This window comes from Prunus avium, chromosome 5, assembly GCF_965620075.1.
Source record: "Prunus avium chromosome 5, drPruAviu1.hap1.1, whole genome shotgun sequence".
Taxonomy (NCBI): Eukaryota; Viridiplantae; Streptophyta; class Magnoliopsida; order Rosales; family Rosaceae; genus Prunus; species Prunus avium.
In genome coordinates, this window is record NC_142288.1 from 27,669,089 (window position 1) to 27,684,621 (window position 15,533).

Genomic DNA, 15,533 nt, shown 5'->3' on the forward strand with positions numbered 1-15,533 from the left:
TCATCAAATTGTCGGAGCCTCCACTCAACAGCGTGAACCCTGAATGTTGTGTACAAATCCAGAAATCCTCATCCTTAGAAACGTGCCAATACAAAATGTGTGGCACAACATCATCCCCGTACCCTTTGTCCTTGAATTATTTGCTCTGTATTGCCTCAAACTCACTCCGGAGTAACTCGTATTGAAACTCCCAGGTGGTGGTTGTATCAGGTGGTTGTAGTTCGGTGAACACAATCACCTTCTTGATCATCTGCTCTACCTTTAAATTCATATTCACACCCACCTCCAAAATTAAATCAAACGCCCCCAAAACACTACATTCGGATTTCCATGCCAACTCGTACTTGGACTTAAGATCATGATCGCCTTTTATCCAGTCTGGCTCATCTTCTCCACCAATGAGCTTTCCTTTCCATGGCTCTTCACTCTGTTCAGACACCAAAAGTCTCAAACACACCTCCAAAAGTCCATGGCTATACTAGTTATTAAATATATATATATATATATATATATATATAAAAGGACGGCCCACCTGGCTGCTAGCACCCACTTCGACACATGTGAAAACAGTACAGCCGTCCAGCTATACAATTTTTTTAATAATAAAAACAGTAGTATAGCCGGTCGGCTATATTTGGGTTATTCGCAGCAATGGTCCCTCGACTATACCCCAAGTTACACTTTGGTCACTCTGCTCAAATATTAGTTGCAGAGGTCACTCAATTAGGTGTTTTGTTGCACTATTAGTCCTACCGTCAAGTCTGTTACTTTTTCTGTTTAAAATGATGACATGGCAAGCATCTCTTAGATTATTGATGGGCAAATGTGACTTTCCAGTTAAGATTATTTGTAGCAATGATCCCTCAACTATACTCGGAGTTACATTTTGGTCACTCAATTAGGTGTTGTGTTGCACCATTAGTCCCTACTGTTAGAGAGACTTGACGGTATGACTAATGGTGTAACAAAACACCTAATTGAGTGACCTCTGCAACTAATATTTGAATTGAGTGACCAAAGTGTAATTTGGGGTATAGTTGAGGGATCATTGCTTCGAATAATCCCTATTTTTATTATATAAAAATCCTAGTATAGCCGCATTAAAAAAAAAAAAAAAAAAAAGGCCCGCCTGGTGCCTAGCATTTGGCCACATGTCAAAATAGTACATAGCGGGGCGGGTGTACCTTTTTAATTTTTAAAAAATCCCCAGTATAGCCGCACGGCTATACGTTTTTTTAATAAAAACCATAGTATAGCCGGGCGGCTGTACCTTTGTAATTTTAAAAATATCCCTAGTATAGCCGCACGGCTATACTATTTATAATACAAGAGGACCACCCACCTGGCGCTAGCCCAGCGCCGCTTCGCCACGTGTCAAAAATAGTATAGCCGCCGAGCTATGCTATTTTTTATTATAATAAAAACCATAGTATAGCCGACCGGCTATACTATTGACTATAGCAGTTCAGGCTAAGCATTGTTTCATCCGTTTGACTTCTGACTATAGCAGTTCAGGCTAGCTAAAGCATGACAAAAAGTGCGAGATAAAAGCTATATAAAGGCTAGCCTCATAAACTTGAACCCAGAAACTAGGTCATTACTTGTAGTGGGAGAGATGGAAGAGGAGAACAGAGTAAAACTACATGGCATGTGGGCTAGTACTTACTCTAAGAGGGTGGAAATAGCGCTCAGACTTAAAGGCATACCCTATGAGTACATAGAAGAAGACTTGAGCAACAAGAGCCAGTTGCTCCTCAAGTACAATCCGGTTCACAAGAAGGTCCCAGTACTTGTCCACAACGGAAAATCCATTGTTGAGTCATACATCATCCTAGATTACATTGATGAAACTTGGAAAAAAGCTCCCCAGGATCCTGCTTGAAGATCCTTACAAAAGAGCCGAAGTTTGATTATGGGCCTCTTATATCCAGCAACAGGTGAGACAATGCTAGTTGATCAGAAAATGGTTTTTTTGCCTAACGCATCATCATCATGCTTACTTTCATTAATACAGTTGTTCGAGGGCATGAGCGAGTGCTGACAAGTCGCAGTGATGCACAAGAGAAAGCGCTTGAGCACTCGAGGAAGTGTTTGAGACACTGAAAGTGTTTGAAGGAGTGGAGGAATATCAACCTCTTCAAGGAGAGAGTTTGGCCCTTACAAAGCTTCTAAGAATTCTTTGGTTACAAAATGCTGGACCCAGAGAGGAAAGGGACCATTCATGCTAGATCACATTAGTTGTTAAAATTATTGTGTACTGTAGACATTGGTATAGTATGCCTTTGAGTCTAAGTTTTGATTTTGAATGTAATAAACGTTAAAAGCAATTGGCTTTTGTTCTTAAAATCACTATCAGGATCACTCTGTTTTCTCCTGTCATCTCTCTCTCTCCCTATACCTTTTAATCGGATGGTGAGTTCATTCTGTTGGCAGCTTAATGTAGAGTTTAAAACTTTCTCCCTACACCTTTTAATCAATATTTTTGTAATTTAAAAACACAAATGGTTGAGCAATTTCCTTGGTCCTTATAATTAAAATATCATATTGTACTAGACTTCTTTTAATTCATTTTCATTTCAGTAGTTCCTTCGACATCCCATAAACTAGCCATTTTCAACAATAATATTTTATGCTTAATAGTAAGAAACTTATTAAATAAAAAATATTTGTGCCAGGGCCCTTCTTCATGAATCTGCGGAAATTTATTATACAAAAACTAAATTTGAAAACCCATAACAAAAACTATAGGAAATGAGGAGTCAAATCAATAACACAAAATATAGAATTTACTCCAAACACAATCAATCAGTTTTTCTTTGCAGCTTCTAAACTTTGCAATTGCCACTAGGTTATCGTGTTTCCTTGGTGCAATCAAGTTTGTCTCAGCTTTAACCTGAATTACCAGATTGACAACGATATGTTAAGGGCGGTAAAGCAAACGATCTATATGAAAACAGAAAGAAAAACGCTGTTTCCATATATATGTGACAATTACGGGTTTAGCGACGGTTTTTGACTTTTAACAACGGTTATGGACTTTTCATGACGAAATTTATGCCCCATTCAAGTAATTATTCTTTAGCAGCCAAAAAAACCGCCGCTAGCCGCGGGTTTAGACATTATTATCTACGGATATAAACACCGCCGCTAAAAGTCAGTAGAAGATTCAAAACTCAGCCTTTATCAAAATCCAGTGATTTTGTAAACAGCAAAAGAAAAAATAACTATAAAAAACCTCATTTTCAATATCATAAGTATTCAATGAGGTGATTATGTCAACTATGAAACTCATCCAAATTCAATTGACAACAGGTATTGTTCGAACAATCTTCATCCTCTCATAATAAAAGTCAAAATTTCAAGCATGGAGATCAAGAAAAACAAAATCATTCTCTATTGCAGATTAGCTGCTCTTTGATGCCTGCTTCTCTTTTGCCTTCTGAATCTTCAAAACCTTCTTCACGATCTTCTGCTCTTCCACCAAAAAGGCTCGGATGATCCTGCAAAACCAGAAATTGCAAGAAATATTGTTGGCACTTGGAATCATTAATAAAAAGTTAAACAATTCAAAAAAATTGCTTTTGTAAACAAAATCACATCAACCAAGATTCTTGGTCCAAGAAGTGCCCAAATAAGCCACAGAACTCTAGATAAGTAATATTTCTAGAAATACAAACCTCTCTCGTACAGCTCCACCAGACAGCACACCCCCATATGCGCGATTCACAGTCCTCCTGTTCCTTGATAGTCTAGACCTCTTATATTCAGCAGGTCTCAGGTGAGGAATCTGCATATGGCAGTGAGTGAGAACGAACAACACAGGGCATATAACCAGGCACAGAGTTTCTCAAGACAAAGTAATCAAGAAACATAAAATCATATACATACGTTCATCACATCACATAGACAGAGCGCTATAATATATATAATATATCAACATGGTAGCCCTAATTTTCCCAAACATATGAATCCTGACAAACTAAGCGCATTATGAAATAAAGTCATAAGCATATACATATGGCCGCAAACATTAAAAAATAAGATGCTCAGACTACACAGAACATTTGATTCCTAGAATTACCAACCATATGATATAAACCAAAATGCTTAATGTGAATTCTCGTTGTCCTGATTGTAACATTAAGTCAATGCCATCTCACATGTACACTTCTTGGAAGAAATAAAAATAATTGGAAATCCATAATCAGAAGACTGAACAACAAAAGTTAGAACCAACAAATGTCATAGCCGCAAACAATCAACCTACCCCTTGGATTCTCTTTCCGGTAACAGGGCACTTGGGTCCACTTGCTCTCTTCTTGGTGGTCTGATACACAAGCTTTCCACCTAAATATCAAATGTAGCCCGGGAATAAGCAAAAAGCCATCCACACAAAATCAACGGAATAGAAAATTTTATGGTAGGTATTACAATGCAACTGCTGGAATGATCAGATTATAATCCAAATGAAAACTATGATCTATGAGATACAAATGCAGGACACATACTAACACAGTTTCTGCATTTCAAAACATGTTGCCATAATTCCAACTCAGAAACCATATATTATATGCACAGAATTTGAGGGGGACCAACAATGGAATTTAGCCAGTCAAAATGTGAGATCTTCTATTTTTTTGCTATAAAATGTAAGATTTTAAACCTACTCTATTGTAAGTTGTAACCATTCAACTCAAAAAACAACAAACAATGCAGCTGCTTATTTCCATCAATTTTCTAATCTTATGCACACAACATTGCACAATGCACACCCTCTTTTCAATTTACCCTATATTGCCAATCCAGGAATTCATAAAAATAACACAATTCTAGACATATGCAATTTACTTTGTCCAAAGTTGTATGCTACTAAACTCCATTATGAAATTAAAATCCATACAAATATTTACTTTTGGAGAAGAAACAATACAATCTGGAAATGGAGTTTCTTTACAAAATAAAGCAAAAGGGACCAAAGAAACTCACACCAAACCAACCTAAGCCAATGAAAAACACACAAAGTTTGCATTTTGATTACAAGACCAAAAAACACCAGCTTTAGCCCCACATGAATATATAATAACCATGTATAAGATGTTGATAAAAGTACCAGGGGTCTTGACTATCCGATGCTGGTTTGACTTGGTTGCATAGCTATGGCGCGTACGGTATGTGAGCCTCTGCACCATCTCTCTCTCTCTCTCTGGGTTAGAGGAACTCTGTTTTGGGGGTAGAGCGAGAAAGTTAAAGCCCTAGAGTTAGAGTTAGAGTTAGAGAGAGAAGAGAAGCCTCAGTTGCCCTAGGATCCAACGGCTGTCACGTGCTCTCTTTCAACGGTCAAGATTTATAGGCTTTTTTGTTTTAATTTGAGAACGTGCTTTTTTCTACTAATTGAGCGCCCCAATCCGGAGTGGCATTAGTGCAATCAACGGCTACTTCTAAAAGAAACCGCGAACGAAGTCCGCGTCTTTGAACTATGGAGAGCGAGAGCTGAGAATGAACACCGCCGAACAGCTCTGCGTGTCTCTATTGAGCAAGTGCAAGACCCTCAAAACCGTGAAGCAAGTCCACGCCTTCGTGTGCAAGACCGGCCTAGATGCCCATCCTTTGGTCTCTGGCAAACTCCTCCTCCACTGCGCGGTCACAATCTCCGGCGCTCTCGAATATGCTCGCCGTCTGCTCCTTCATTTTCGAAACCCAGATGCTTTCATGTACAACACGCTCATTCGTGGGTTCGCTGAATCTGATACCCCGCACAATGCGTTTGATGTGTTCGTTGAAATGCACCGGAAATTGATCGACCCGCTTGATAGCTTTTCTTTCGCGTTTATACTCAAGGCAGCGGCCAATTGCCGGTCTTTGAGAGATGGGATGCAGCTGCATTGTCAAGCTTTGACTCATGGGCTTGATACCCATCTTTTTGTTGGGACAACGATTATCAGTATGTATGCTGAATGTGGGATTGTCAGCTTTGCACGCAAAGTGTTTGAGGAGATGTCTGATCCAAATGTGGTCGCTTGGAATGCGATTCTTACTGCGTGTTTTAGGTGTGGGGATGTGGAGGGAGCGGAAACAATGTTTGATCGTATGCCTTTGAGGAATTTGACCTCATGGAATGTTTTGCTTGCAGGGTATGTGAAAGCGAATGAGCTTGAGCTGGCTAAGAAGGCGTTTTTGAGGATGCCGATGAAAGATGATGTGTCTTGGAGTACTATGATTGTTGGGTATGCTCAGAGTGGTTGTTTTGATGGGGCTTTTGGGTTTTTCAGGGAACTACAGAGGGAGGGAATTAGACCCAATGAGGCGAGCTTGACTGGGGTTCTCTCTGCGTGTGCACAAGCTGGGGCATTTGAGTTTGGCAAAATTCTACATGGGTTAGTAGAGAAGGCTGGTTTTCTTTGGATGATTTCAGTCAATAATGCACTCCTGGATACGTACTCTAAATCTGGAAATGTGGACATGGCTCGGTTGGTCTTTAAAAGGATGCCGGAGAAAAAGAGTATTATTTCTTGGACTTCAATGATAGCGGGGCTTGCAATGCATGGTTATGGCAAAGAAGCAATACAAGTTTTCCATGATATGGAAGCGTCTGGATTTAGGCCTGATGGGATCACCTTCATTTCAGTTTTGTATGCTTGTAGCCATGCTGGTTTGATCGATGAAGGATGTGAGTATTTCTCTAAGATGAGATATTTGTATGGTATAGAACCAGCTATTGAACATTACGGTTGTATGGTAGATCTATATGGTCGAGCTGGTAAACTGCAAAAGGCCTATGATTTTGTTAGTCAGTTGCCAATGTCTCCTAATGCTGTTATTTGGCGAACTCTTCTTGGGGCTTGCAGTGTTCATGGTAATGTTGAGTTGGCAGAACAAGTGAAGGAAGTGCTCTCCAAACTTGACCCTGAAAATTCAGGTGACCACGTTCTCTTGTCAAATGTATATGCTGTTGCAGGGAAGTGGAAGGATGTTGCTGCTGTAAGAAGATCAATGGCTGACCAGAGGATTAAGAAAACTCCAGGATGGAGTGTGATTGAAGTTGATAAGGTCATGTATAGTTTTACGGCTGGTGAAAAATCAAATAAGATTACAGAAGAGGCTTATGAGAAGCTAAGGGAGATAATGTTAAAGATAAGGGTTGATGGAGGTTATGTTCCGGAGGTTGGGAGTGTTTTGCATGACATAGAAGAAGAGGATAAAGAAGATTCAGTGTTTAGGCACAGTGAGAAACTTGCTGTAGCTTTTGGCTTGGCAAGACTGCGGGTAGGAATGAATATAAGGATTGTGAAGAATTTACGAGTCTGTAAGGACTGTCATATGGTGATGAAGCTGATTTCTAAGGTTTATAGATTGGAGATCGTAGTGAGAGACAGAAGCCGTTTTCACTCCTTCAAGGACGGCTCTTGTTCTTGCAAAGATTACTGGTGAGTGGCAACTGACGAAGTTCTTGAAGAAATATAGCTCCTATAAGTTAAGAGAGATCAAAGTCATGGAAGAATATACTGACACGGATACACAAGACAAGAAGGAACGCCAAGAATTTGTCCTTGAGTCACATTACTGATCAAAAATTTCAACAACTGGTTCAAAGGAAGCAGGGGAAATGATGAAAACTGAAAATGAACTTCTAAACAACAAGGAGCAACTGAGTACTTAGTAGGCAGATGGAGAATTGGCAGATTTTCATTCAAGTACACCCAATTGGTTGTTGTCAACAATTTTCTTCATTCTTTTGACCCCCCAAAATGTGTACAGATTATACATGCTGGGAATTTTCTTCAAAGCTGGAGCATTCCAGATGGGATGTTTGTAAACGTGTGTAATGAGCAAAGGAAGCATATATTTTTGGAAATATCCCAAGCTGTTAGGTGAGAAAAACGAAAGACACGTAACGTTTGGCGGGAGGGAGGCCAACGGCACTTTGTGGAGAAAAAGTGAACAAATTTATATCTCAGCTGGTGCTGAGTGATATTTCCAAAACTATTATGGACACTACTGATATATTCATATTTCTCATCTGACGCTGACTGTCCGCTGAGCATAGATTCTTAATATTTTTCCACAGCAGAAAATCTCAGTAAAAGCCAGTGGTCAGCGTCTTCCTCCGCAACCCCATCTACCCAAAAACCCAAGACCCAAAGCCCCTGTCCGTAATCCTTCTCTCTCAATTTCTGCACCTTATCCATGGCGCTCTCTGCAGCATTCTACACATCTTCACAACCATCCCGTGCTCTTTTGTGCAGAACTCGTAGGCCCAATTTCTCTCAGACTGCTTGCTTCCAGAAAACCCTAACAATTAGGGCTTCAACCACCCTGGACTACTCCAAGCTCACTGTGGGTGATAAATCTTCAGCCCCATCAAAGGTCAGGGACCCAATTGTACTTTTTCTTTGTTCTTACTTTGTCATTTTGCCCATGGGTTTCAAAGTTGAGGTTTGGATTGTGGCTTCTATGCTTCTACGTATGTACGAATCATTAATGTATTGGAAACTTGAGAAAATTGAATGAATTTGAAAATGAGCTAGGGGAATTCACAAAACTAACCAAGAAAAATTGGATTAGAGTGCTTACATATCTAAATGAAAATTTGGATTTCGGAAAAGATTTGAATTAGTTTACTTTCTGAAGTATTGAATTGAAGTTTACATTTCTACCACCCGAGAGAAGAGACTCATTTTATTATCAATGTGAAACACAAGTTAATATTATGTTAAATTCCATGAAAAATTCGATGGAACGGTTCTATTTTATTCTATACATGTGTACCTTTGTGTATCAGTCACTGAACCAAATATCACTAAGAGTGGATGTCACTGGTAACAAACAACATTTTGGAAACTAAAATTTTGTTAATTGCAAGGATACAGGGATCAGTTTATAAAGAAACACATTGATGTTAAAATCTAGTCAACTAATGTTCTTGTGTTTGTTATTTTCTTTCTAATAATTATTTGCCGAGTCCAGTACTATACGTGTTGTCACCTTGCCTGACAAATGATTGTACTTTGTTTCAGAGCAATAGTTGGCAATGGAAATTCAAGGAAAATTCTATTAACATCTACTATGAGGAGCATGAAAAGGAGAAAGAGGGTCCTTCTAAGAACATCCTTATGATACCAACCATTTCTGATGTAAGCACTGTTGAAGAATGGAGATCAGTAGCAAGTAATCTTGTTCAGCAAGATGGTAATGTTAATTGGCGAGCAACCATTGTTGATTGGCCTGGTCTGGGGTACTCTGATAGGCCAAAGATGGACTACACTGCTGATGTCATGGAGAAATTTCTGGTTGACTTCATCAATGCACCTGATGGTCCTATAAGCGGCTCAGGTTGATGAGTAACTACTGTTCTTTGGTTAATGATATTATGATGATACCACTACTGTTTATCTACATTTCTTAGCATGATGTACACATCTTGTTCCATCATGCATGTGTTAAGGTACTCGACCTTCTTAACTACATATAGTTACTTGAAACGCATCATGCTTCCCAACCCCCATCGAATGAGGGAAAAAAGTGAATTTACTGATTGTTTTACTTTGTTAGGGTTTATTGCCTCAATCAGGACCTTTTTTTAAAATTTTTCTTTATGTGGTCAGCCTTTTCTTTATGCGGTCAGCCTTTTCTTTTCTTAAAGTTTACTTGCTAATAATCTCTTGCTATCAATCAGAAAATGATTTTGTAGTATTTGGAGGAGGGCATGCCGCCACTTTAACTATTCGTGCTGTAAAACGTGGTGCGGTGAAACCTAAAGCCATTGCTGCTATTGCACCCACCTGGGCTGGTCCCCTTCCTATTGTGTTTGGTCGAGATTCTAGCATGGAAACAAGGTATTCTATCTGATAACATATATTAAATGATTCTAGTTGTTGACAATTGAGCTGTAATTGGGAACCCAAATTGTGGATAACTATTATGCAGAAAAATCTACAGTGCAAGACCATTAAGTCATATCACTCCATGTTATTGTGTGTGATAAAATGTAGTTGGTCCATTTTAAAGATTTTAATATAGATGTCTTTTAAGGGAAAGTGCTACTTTTCCTATGTAAGTAAGCACCAGTTTTTTCTTGATCTATGACATGACTGATATCTCCTTTTGTTAACAAATTTTCTCAGGTATGGACTGCTTAGGGGCACCTTACGAGCCCCTGCTGTGGGCTGGATGATGTATAACATGCTAGTCAGCAATGAGAAGTCAATTGAATCTCAGTACAAATCACATGTCTATTCAAATCCGGACAATGTGACTCCTGGAATTATCGAAAGCCGATACGCACTGACCAAGCAGAAAGGAGCTCGCTATGTACCTGCTGCTTTCTTGACTGGTCTCCTTGACCCTGTACAAACACGAGAGGAATTTGTTGGACTCTTTGCAGAGATGGGCAGCCAGAATATCCCAGTTATTGTCCTGTCAACTGAAGGATCTCCGAAGAGGTCAAAAGCAGAGATGGAAGCTCTGAGGGAAGCTGAGGGAGTAAGTAAGTTTGTTGAGGTTCCAGGTGCTCTACTTCCTCAAGAGGAGTATCCTGCTATGGTTGCAGAGGAGCTTTACAAGTTCTTACAAGAAAACTTATGAATTGAAAAAGTAAAGTTCGTTTTAGGTTGGCAGTTGTATGGTTTCCCTGTACCACAGTTTTCCCACAGATTATGTGATACTGGTAATTTAAGCCCGTAAGAAAGTTTGGATGCCAATATGCATCTGTACAAACATTTTTCTCTTTCTTTTAATGATGAACTTGTGCAAATTTATATTCACTTTTGTGGTCGCTATATTTTGTACACTTTATCTACTCTAGATAATTCAGATTCCACTTTTATATGTGGTTGTTTTTAGCAGACATGAAATCTGTTCAGCTTAGAGAAAGGGCCACTGTTTAGCCCAATAAGGGCAAAGGCAAAAACTAGCAAATGGCCGTGGGCTATGGCCTGCCTAAGGCATAAGAGGCTAGCTATGACCCAAATTGGCCACGCGATCAGTAGCTACATTGAGGAAGAACCAAAAATCTCTTTCTTTTTTTCTGGGTCGAACCCAAAATCTCTTTCAAGTGTTATCTGTGCCATAATTAAGCAGAAAAACTTTCTTATAACGGGGATGCAAAAAAGCTTTCTTATAATGGGGATAGCACTATTTCGTTATTCCCGGCCAATAATACAATGATACGTGGAAAAGTTATCCCGCGTGTCATTGCACTATTGGCCGAGAATAGTAAAATGTGATATTCTCGTTGCCTGAAAGCAATGGTGGACCCATGAATTTTTGTAGGGGTAAGCTAAATTTTATTTTTTTACAGGAGATATATTATAAGCCTTTTTTCTCTTGAAACAAAAATGTAAATAAAATTCTATAAATCAAACAAGGCCACATTACGAGCAAATATAACACAAAGAAGTACAAAATATAAATAAATATCAAATCAAACACATTGTTCAACTACTTGAGATCCGAGTTGAGTAAGTTCCTCGGGAATTGAAACATCAACGTCAAATGCAGAAGGTGTATCCTTATTATCGTTACCACTTTTTTTGAAGAATGAATAAATAGTTTTTCCTCTCTTTGTTGGTCAATTATCATCATGTGACATGACATCCTAACAAGAAATACTAGACACCAAAAATCATATATACTAATTAATAATTCAAGTTGCAAAAATAAAACATATATAACAATCCCCAAAAGTTTTCACCCAAACCCTAAATCATAAAAACTTAACAACAACAATTAAAATTAAAAATTGAATTAAAAAAAGAGAAAAACTTACCAAGATTAAAGAACCCATTGAAGATAGGTTGGTACAATTTTTTAGAGGGGGAGAATTATTTCTTCTAGGCTTTGAAGGTTCAAATATGGCGTTTTGGGTGGCTAGAAGAAAATTTCTAATGTTTGCTTCTAATCAAATTTATATTGGTTATGCCAACAAGGGTTGGTTCAGTTGGTAAGGTCCATGCACTGTGTGTGGCCCCACCAGTGTTCAAGTCCCGCTGCCACTGGCGGACCTGTGCAGGCGCAAGGAGGTGCACCTGCACCTCCGGTCGTCGGAAATCTCCAATAAAGCTGCTGGAGTTGCACCTCTGCTCTGGCTGCTGCTGCACTCCAAGTGTTTGAAAAAAAGCTTAAGCAAACTTGCTGGGTTCCTTTCTTTTGCTGCGTGCGCATCACAGTTGCTGTCCTTTTGTTTTTTAAGTTCTGAGCAAAACGACGTCATGTTGTACAAGGCCCCCCAAAAAAAGAGAGGAATAAACACGTGAGTGCGACTGCAATTCCTACATGCTATTTAGTATATGATAAATCAATTGGGTCATTGGATGAAAAACAAATTGGGCCTTAAATAAGGATTGTCCTTGCATAAATTTGTAGGGCTGCAATATTAATTATCTATCAAGTCTGCATTGTTAATATCGATCAAGTATGTATAAAATTGCATTATTTAATAAAAAAGAAAAGAAACCAAGTTTGTATAAAATATTGTCATTGTTTTTGTGATATCAAAGCTTGCGGTGAACAATTGTAACTTAACTGTAATGTTATATTTTTTTTTTCTATGAATTACAAATGACATTAGTATTGTTTAAATTCTTAGGTATATATATTTTTTTGATAGCAAATTCTAAGGTATTTGGTTGTCTATCTTTTTGGTGTTTTTTTTTTTGGTTGAGCTTTTAGCGTTTTAAAAATTGCCCCTTCCCTGAAAAATTCTTGGGTCCGCCACTGCCCGCTGCCAGCAGTTCTTATTGGTGTGTAATCTGTAATTACCTACATAAATCCATACCAGTGGCAACTAGCAGTTGAGTGCCGCGCATAAGTCCTTCCGGCTCAAGGTTATGGGTCTGCCCTAACGCTGGTGGTGAGAGTAGCCAATCTCCCCACAAACTTTCGATTATCAAAAAAAAAAATTATATAGGTTATGGATTTCATGTTTACTATTTCCTATATGCTTCAAGAGTGGGCTTATTTCTACATAGAGAGCTAGCCTTATTTTAAATAGAGGGCTAGACTATTATTTACTTTACCTATATTTTATATAAAAAAATCAGCACTAGGTTGGAGTGTCCGCAGTTGCATGAAAGTCTCTCTCCTAATTAAGACCGTTACTCCTAGTACCTGATTATTAATTGTACTATATGCATCAATCAACATTAGGGCACACAGTTTTGTGGATAACAAAGATCCAACAAAAATTCCGAAAATAGGATTTTATGTTTAATTTTTTGTCTTTTTCACAGCAAATGGATACCTAATGTCCATAACTTGCACCTAATCCTAATGAAACTAGTAGTACATCCATTTTTTCTAGGTCAGCATAGAAATTGAAAATTGCATGCTCCGTTCAAATTTTCTATCATATTTAAGTCCACAATCTGTTCTGATTAGGACTTAGGCATGCTTAATGAGGCCAATCGACGCCTAATGTAGCTAGCAATCCGAACTAAAAACCTGTTTACACTAGTTTGATTAAGAAAATAATTATTGTCTCTGTATATTGGAATGGAAAAATGCATCTGTGAATAGTATACTGATGGCTTTGATCTACTGAAACTTGTTCAATGGCATGCCATGCACAAATGATACAAAGGAGAGGGTTCATAACCTAAGCTCACCAGGGCTCACTTTTCTCAATGACAACTCGATGGGGCTTGCAGTGGCTTGGTTTAGGTAATGGCTATGAGCTTAAAACTACAGAGTTTCCTTTATATATTTGGCATTCTGGCTCTCTAAATTTGTAAGCTTTTCGAATATGGATACATTCATTATGCGTACAGTTGATCAAACTTATATCACATCAATGATACTTTATATTTCAGTATCTAATTATTTGTGTAAATTGATAACACGAGAGGGGAGTAGCAGTGTTAGCCAGTGATGATATATGTAGTCTTCTAGGCTTTGAAGGTTCAAATATGGCATTTTGGGTGGCTAGAAGAAATTTTCTAATGTTTGCTTCTAATCAAATTTATATAGGTTATGCCAACAAGGGTTGGTTCAGTTGGTAAGGTCCATGCACTGTGTGTGGCCCCACCAGTGTTCAAGTCTCGCTGCTAGCAGTTCTCATTGGTGTCTGTAATTACCTACATAAATCCATATCAGTGGCAACTAGCAGTTGAGTGCCGCGCATAAGTCCTTCCGGCTCGAGGTTGTGGGTCTGCCCTAACGCTGATGGTGAGAGTAGCCAATCTCCCCCTAAACTTTCGATTATCAAAAAAAAAAAATTATATAGGTTATGGATTTCATGTTTACTATTTCCTATATGCTTCAAAAGTGGGCTTATTTCTACATAGAGAGCTAGGCTTATTTTAAATAGAGGGCTAGACTATTATTTACTTTACCTATATTTTATATAAAAAAATCAGCACTAGGTTGGAGTGTCCGCAGTTGCATGAAAGTCTCTCTCCTAATTAAGACCGATACTCCTAGTACCTGATTATTAATTGTACTATATGCATCAATCAACATTAGGGCACACAATTTTGTGGATAACAAAGATCCAACAAAAAATCCAAAAATAGGATTTTATGTTTAATTTTTTGTCTTTTTCACAGCAAATGGATACCTAATGTCCGTAACTTGCACCTAATCCTAATGAAACTAGTAGTACATCCATTTTTTCTAGGTCAGCATAGAAATTGAAAATTGCATGCTCCACGATGTGGTTCAAATTTTCTATCATATTTAAGTCCACAATCTGTTCTGATTAGGACTTAGGCATGCTTAATGAGGCCGATCGACGCCTAATGTAGCTAGCAATCCGAACTAAAAACCTGTTTACACTAGTTTGATTAAGAAAATAATTATTGTCTCTGCATATTGGAATGGAAAAATGCATCTGTGAATAGTATACTGATGGCTTTGATCTACTGAAACTTGTTCAATGGCATGCCATGCACAAATGATACAAAGGAGAGGGTTCATAACCTAAGCTCACCAGGGCTCACTTTTCTCAATGACAACTCGATGGGGCTTGCAGTGGCTTGGTTTAGGTAATGGCTATGAGCTTAAAACTACAGAGTTTCCTTTATATATTTGGCATTCTGGCTCTCTAAATTTGTAAGCTTTTCGAATATGGATACATTCATTATGCGTACAGTTGATCAAACTTATATCACATCAATGATACTTTATATTTCAGTATCTAATTATTTGTGTAAATTGATAACACGACACGAGAGGGGAGTAGCAGCGTTAGCCAGTGATGATATATGTAGTCTTTATAGCACCATTGACGTGGTGATCTGCCATTGGCCTACACAACATTTTCAGCAGAGACTTATTGCCTTCATCAGTACTTAAGTTCACTTAGGTTTTGACTTTTAAGGATGCGATTTTTTGTTCTTTCTGAAATTCAGATTAATGATTTATAGGTTTGGTTGTTCAATAGTTCAAGAATGTATCGGTTGCGTACATCTATAAAAGGGATTGTACTATATTTTCTTTTTTTTATCTCAATTTAACATAAGATTCATCGAACTTTTATATATGACAATAAACATAGAACTTCGACAAAACTAGGAAAGAAGATGGTTACCCTTAACTAG

General features: G+C 38.2%; 3 protein-coding genes and 1 pseudogene across 3 annotated transcripts; 3 read left to right on the plus strand and 1 right to left on the minus strand.

Moving 5' to 3' along the window:
• Positions 1-1,615: 1,615 nt before the first annotated feature.
• Positions 1,616-15,533, plus strand: part of LOC148294601 (glutathione S-transferase U9-like) — a 59,003-nt pseudogene continuing 45,085 nt past the window's right edge.
• Positions 3,222-5,277, minus strand: LOC110762390 (large ribosomal subunit protein eL34). Its single transcript, XM_021965028.2, has 4 exons — positions 5,111-5,277; positions 4,268-4,347; positions 3,678-3,787; positions 3,222-3,500 (listed from the first exon to the last, which is right to left on the minus strand). The coding sequence occupies exons 1-4, from the start codon at positions 5,187-5,189 to the stop codon at positions 3,404-3,406; spliced, it is 366 nt and encodes a 121-aa protein (XP_021820720.1). The 5' UTR covers positions 5,190-5,277; the 3' UTR covers positions 3,222-3,403.
• Positions 5,431-8,231, plus strand: LOC110762386 (Tetratricopeptide repeat (TPR)-like superfamily protein). The gene has a single exon (XM_021965023.2). It carries the CDS (start codon positions 5,497-5,499, stop codon positions 7,426-7,428), a length of 1,932 nt encoding a protein of 643 aa, XP_021820715.2. The 5' UTR covers positions 5,431-5,496; the 3' UTR covers positions 7,429-8,231.
• On the plus strand, positions 8,185-10,771 carry LOC110762387 (alpha/beta-Hydrolases superfamily protein). Its single transcript, XM_021965024.2, has 4 exons — positions 8,185-8,364; positions 9,015-9,330; positions 9,674-9,833; positions 10,122-10,771. Exons 1-4 carry the CDS (start codon positions 8,185-8,187, stop codon positions 10,579-10,581), a joined length of 1,116 nt encoding a protein of 371 aa, XP_021820716.1. The 3' UTR covers positions 10,582-10,771.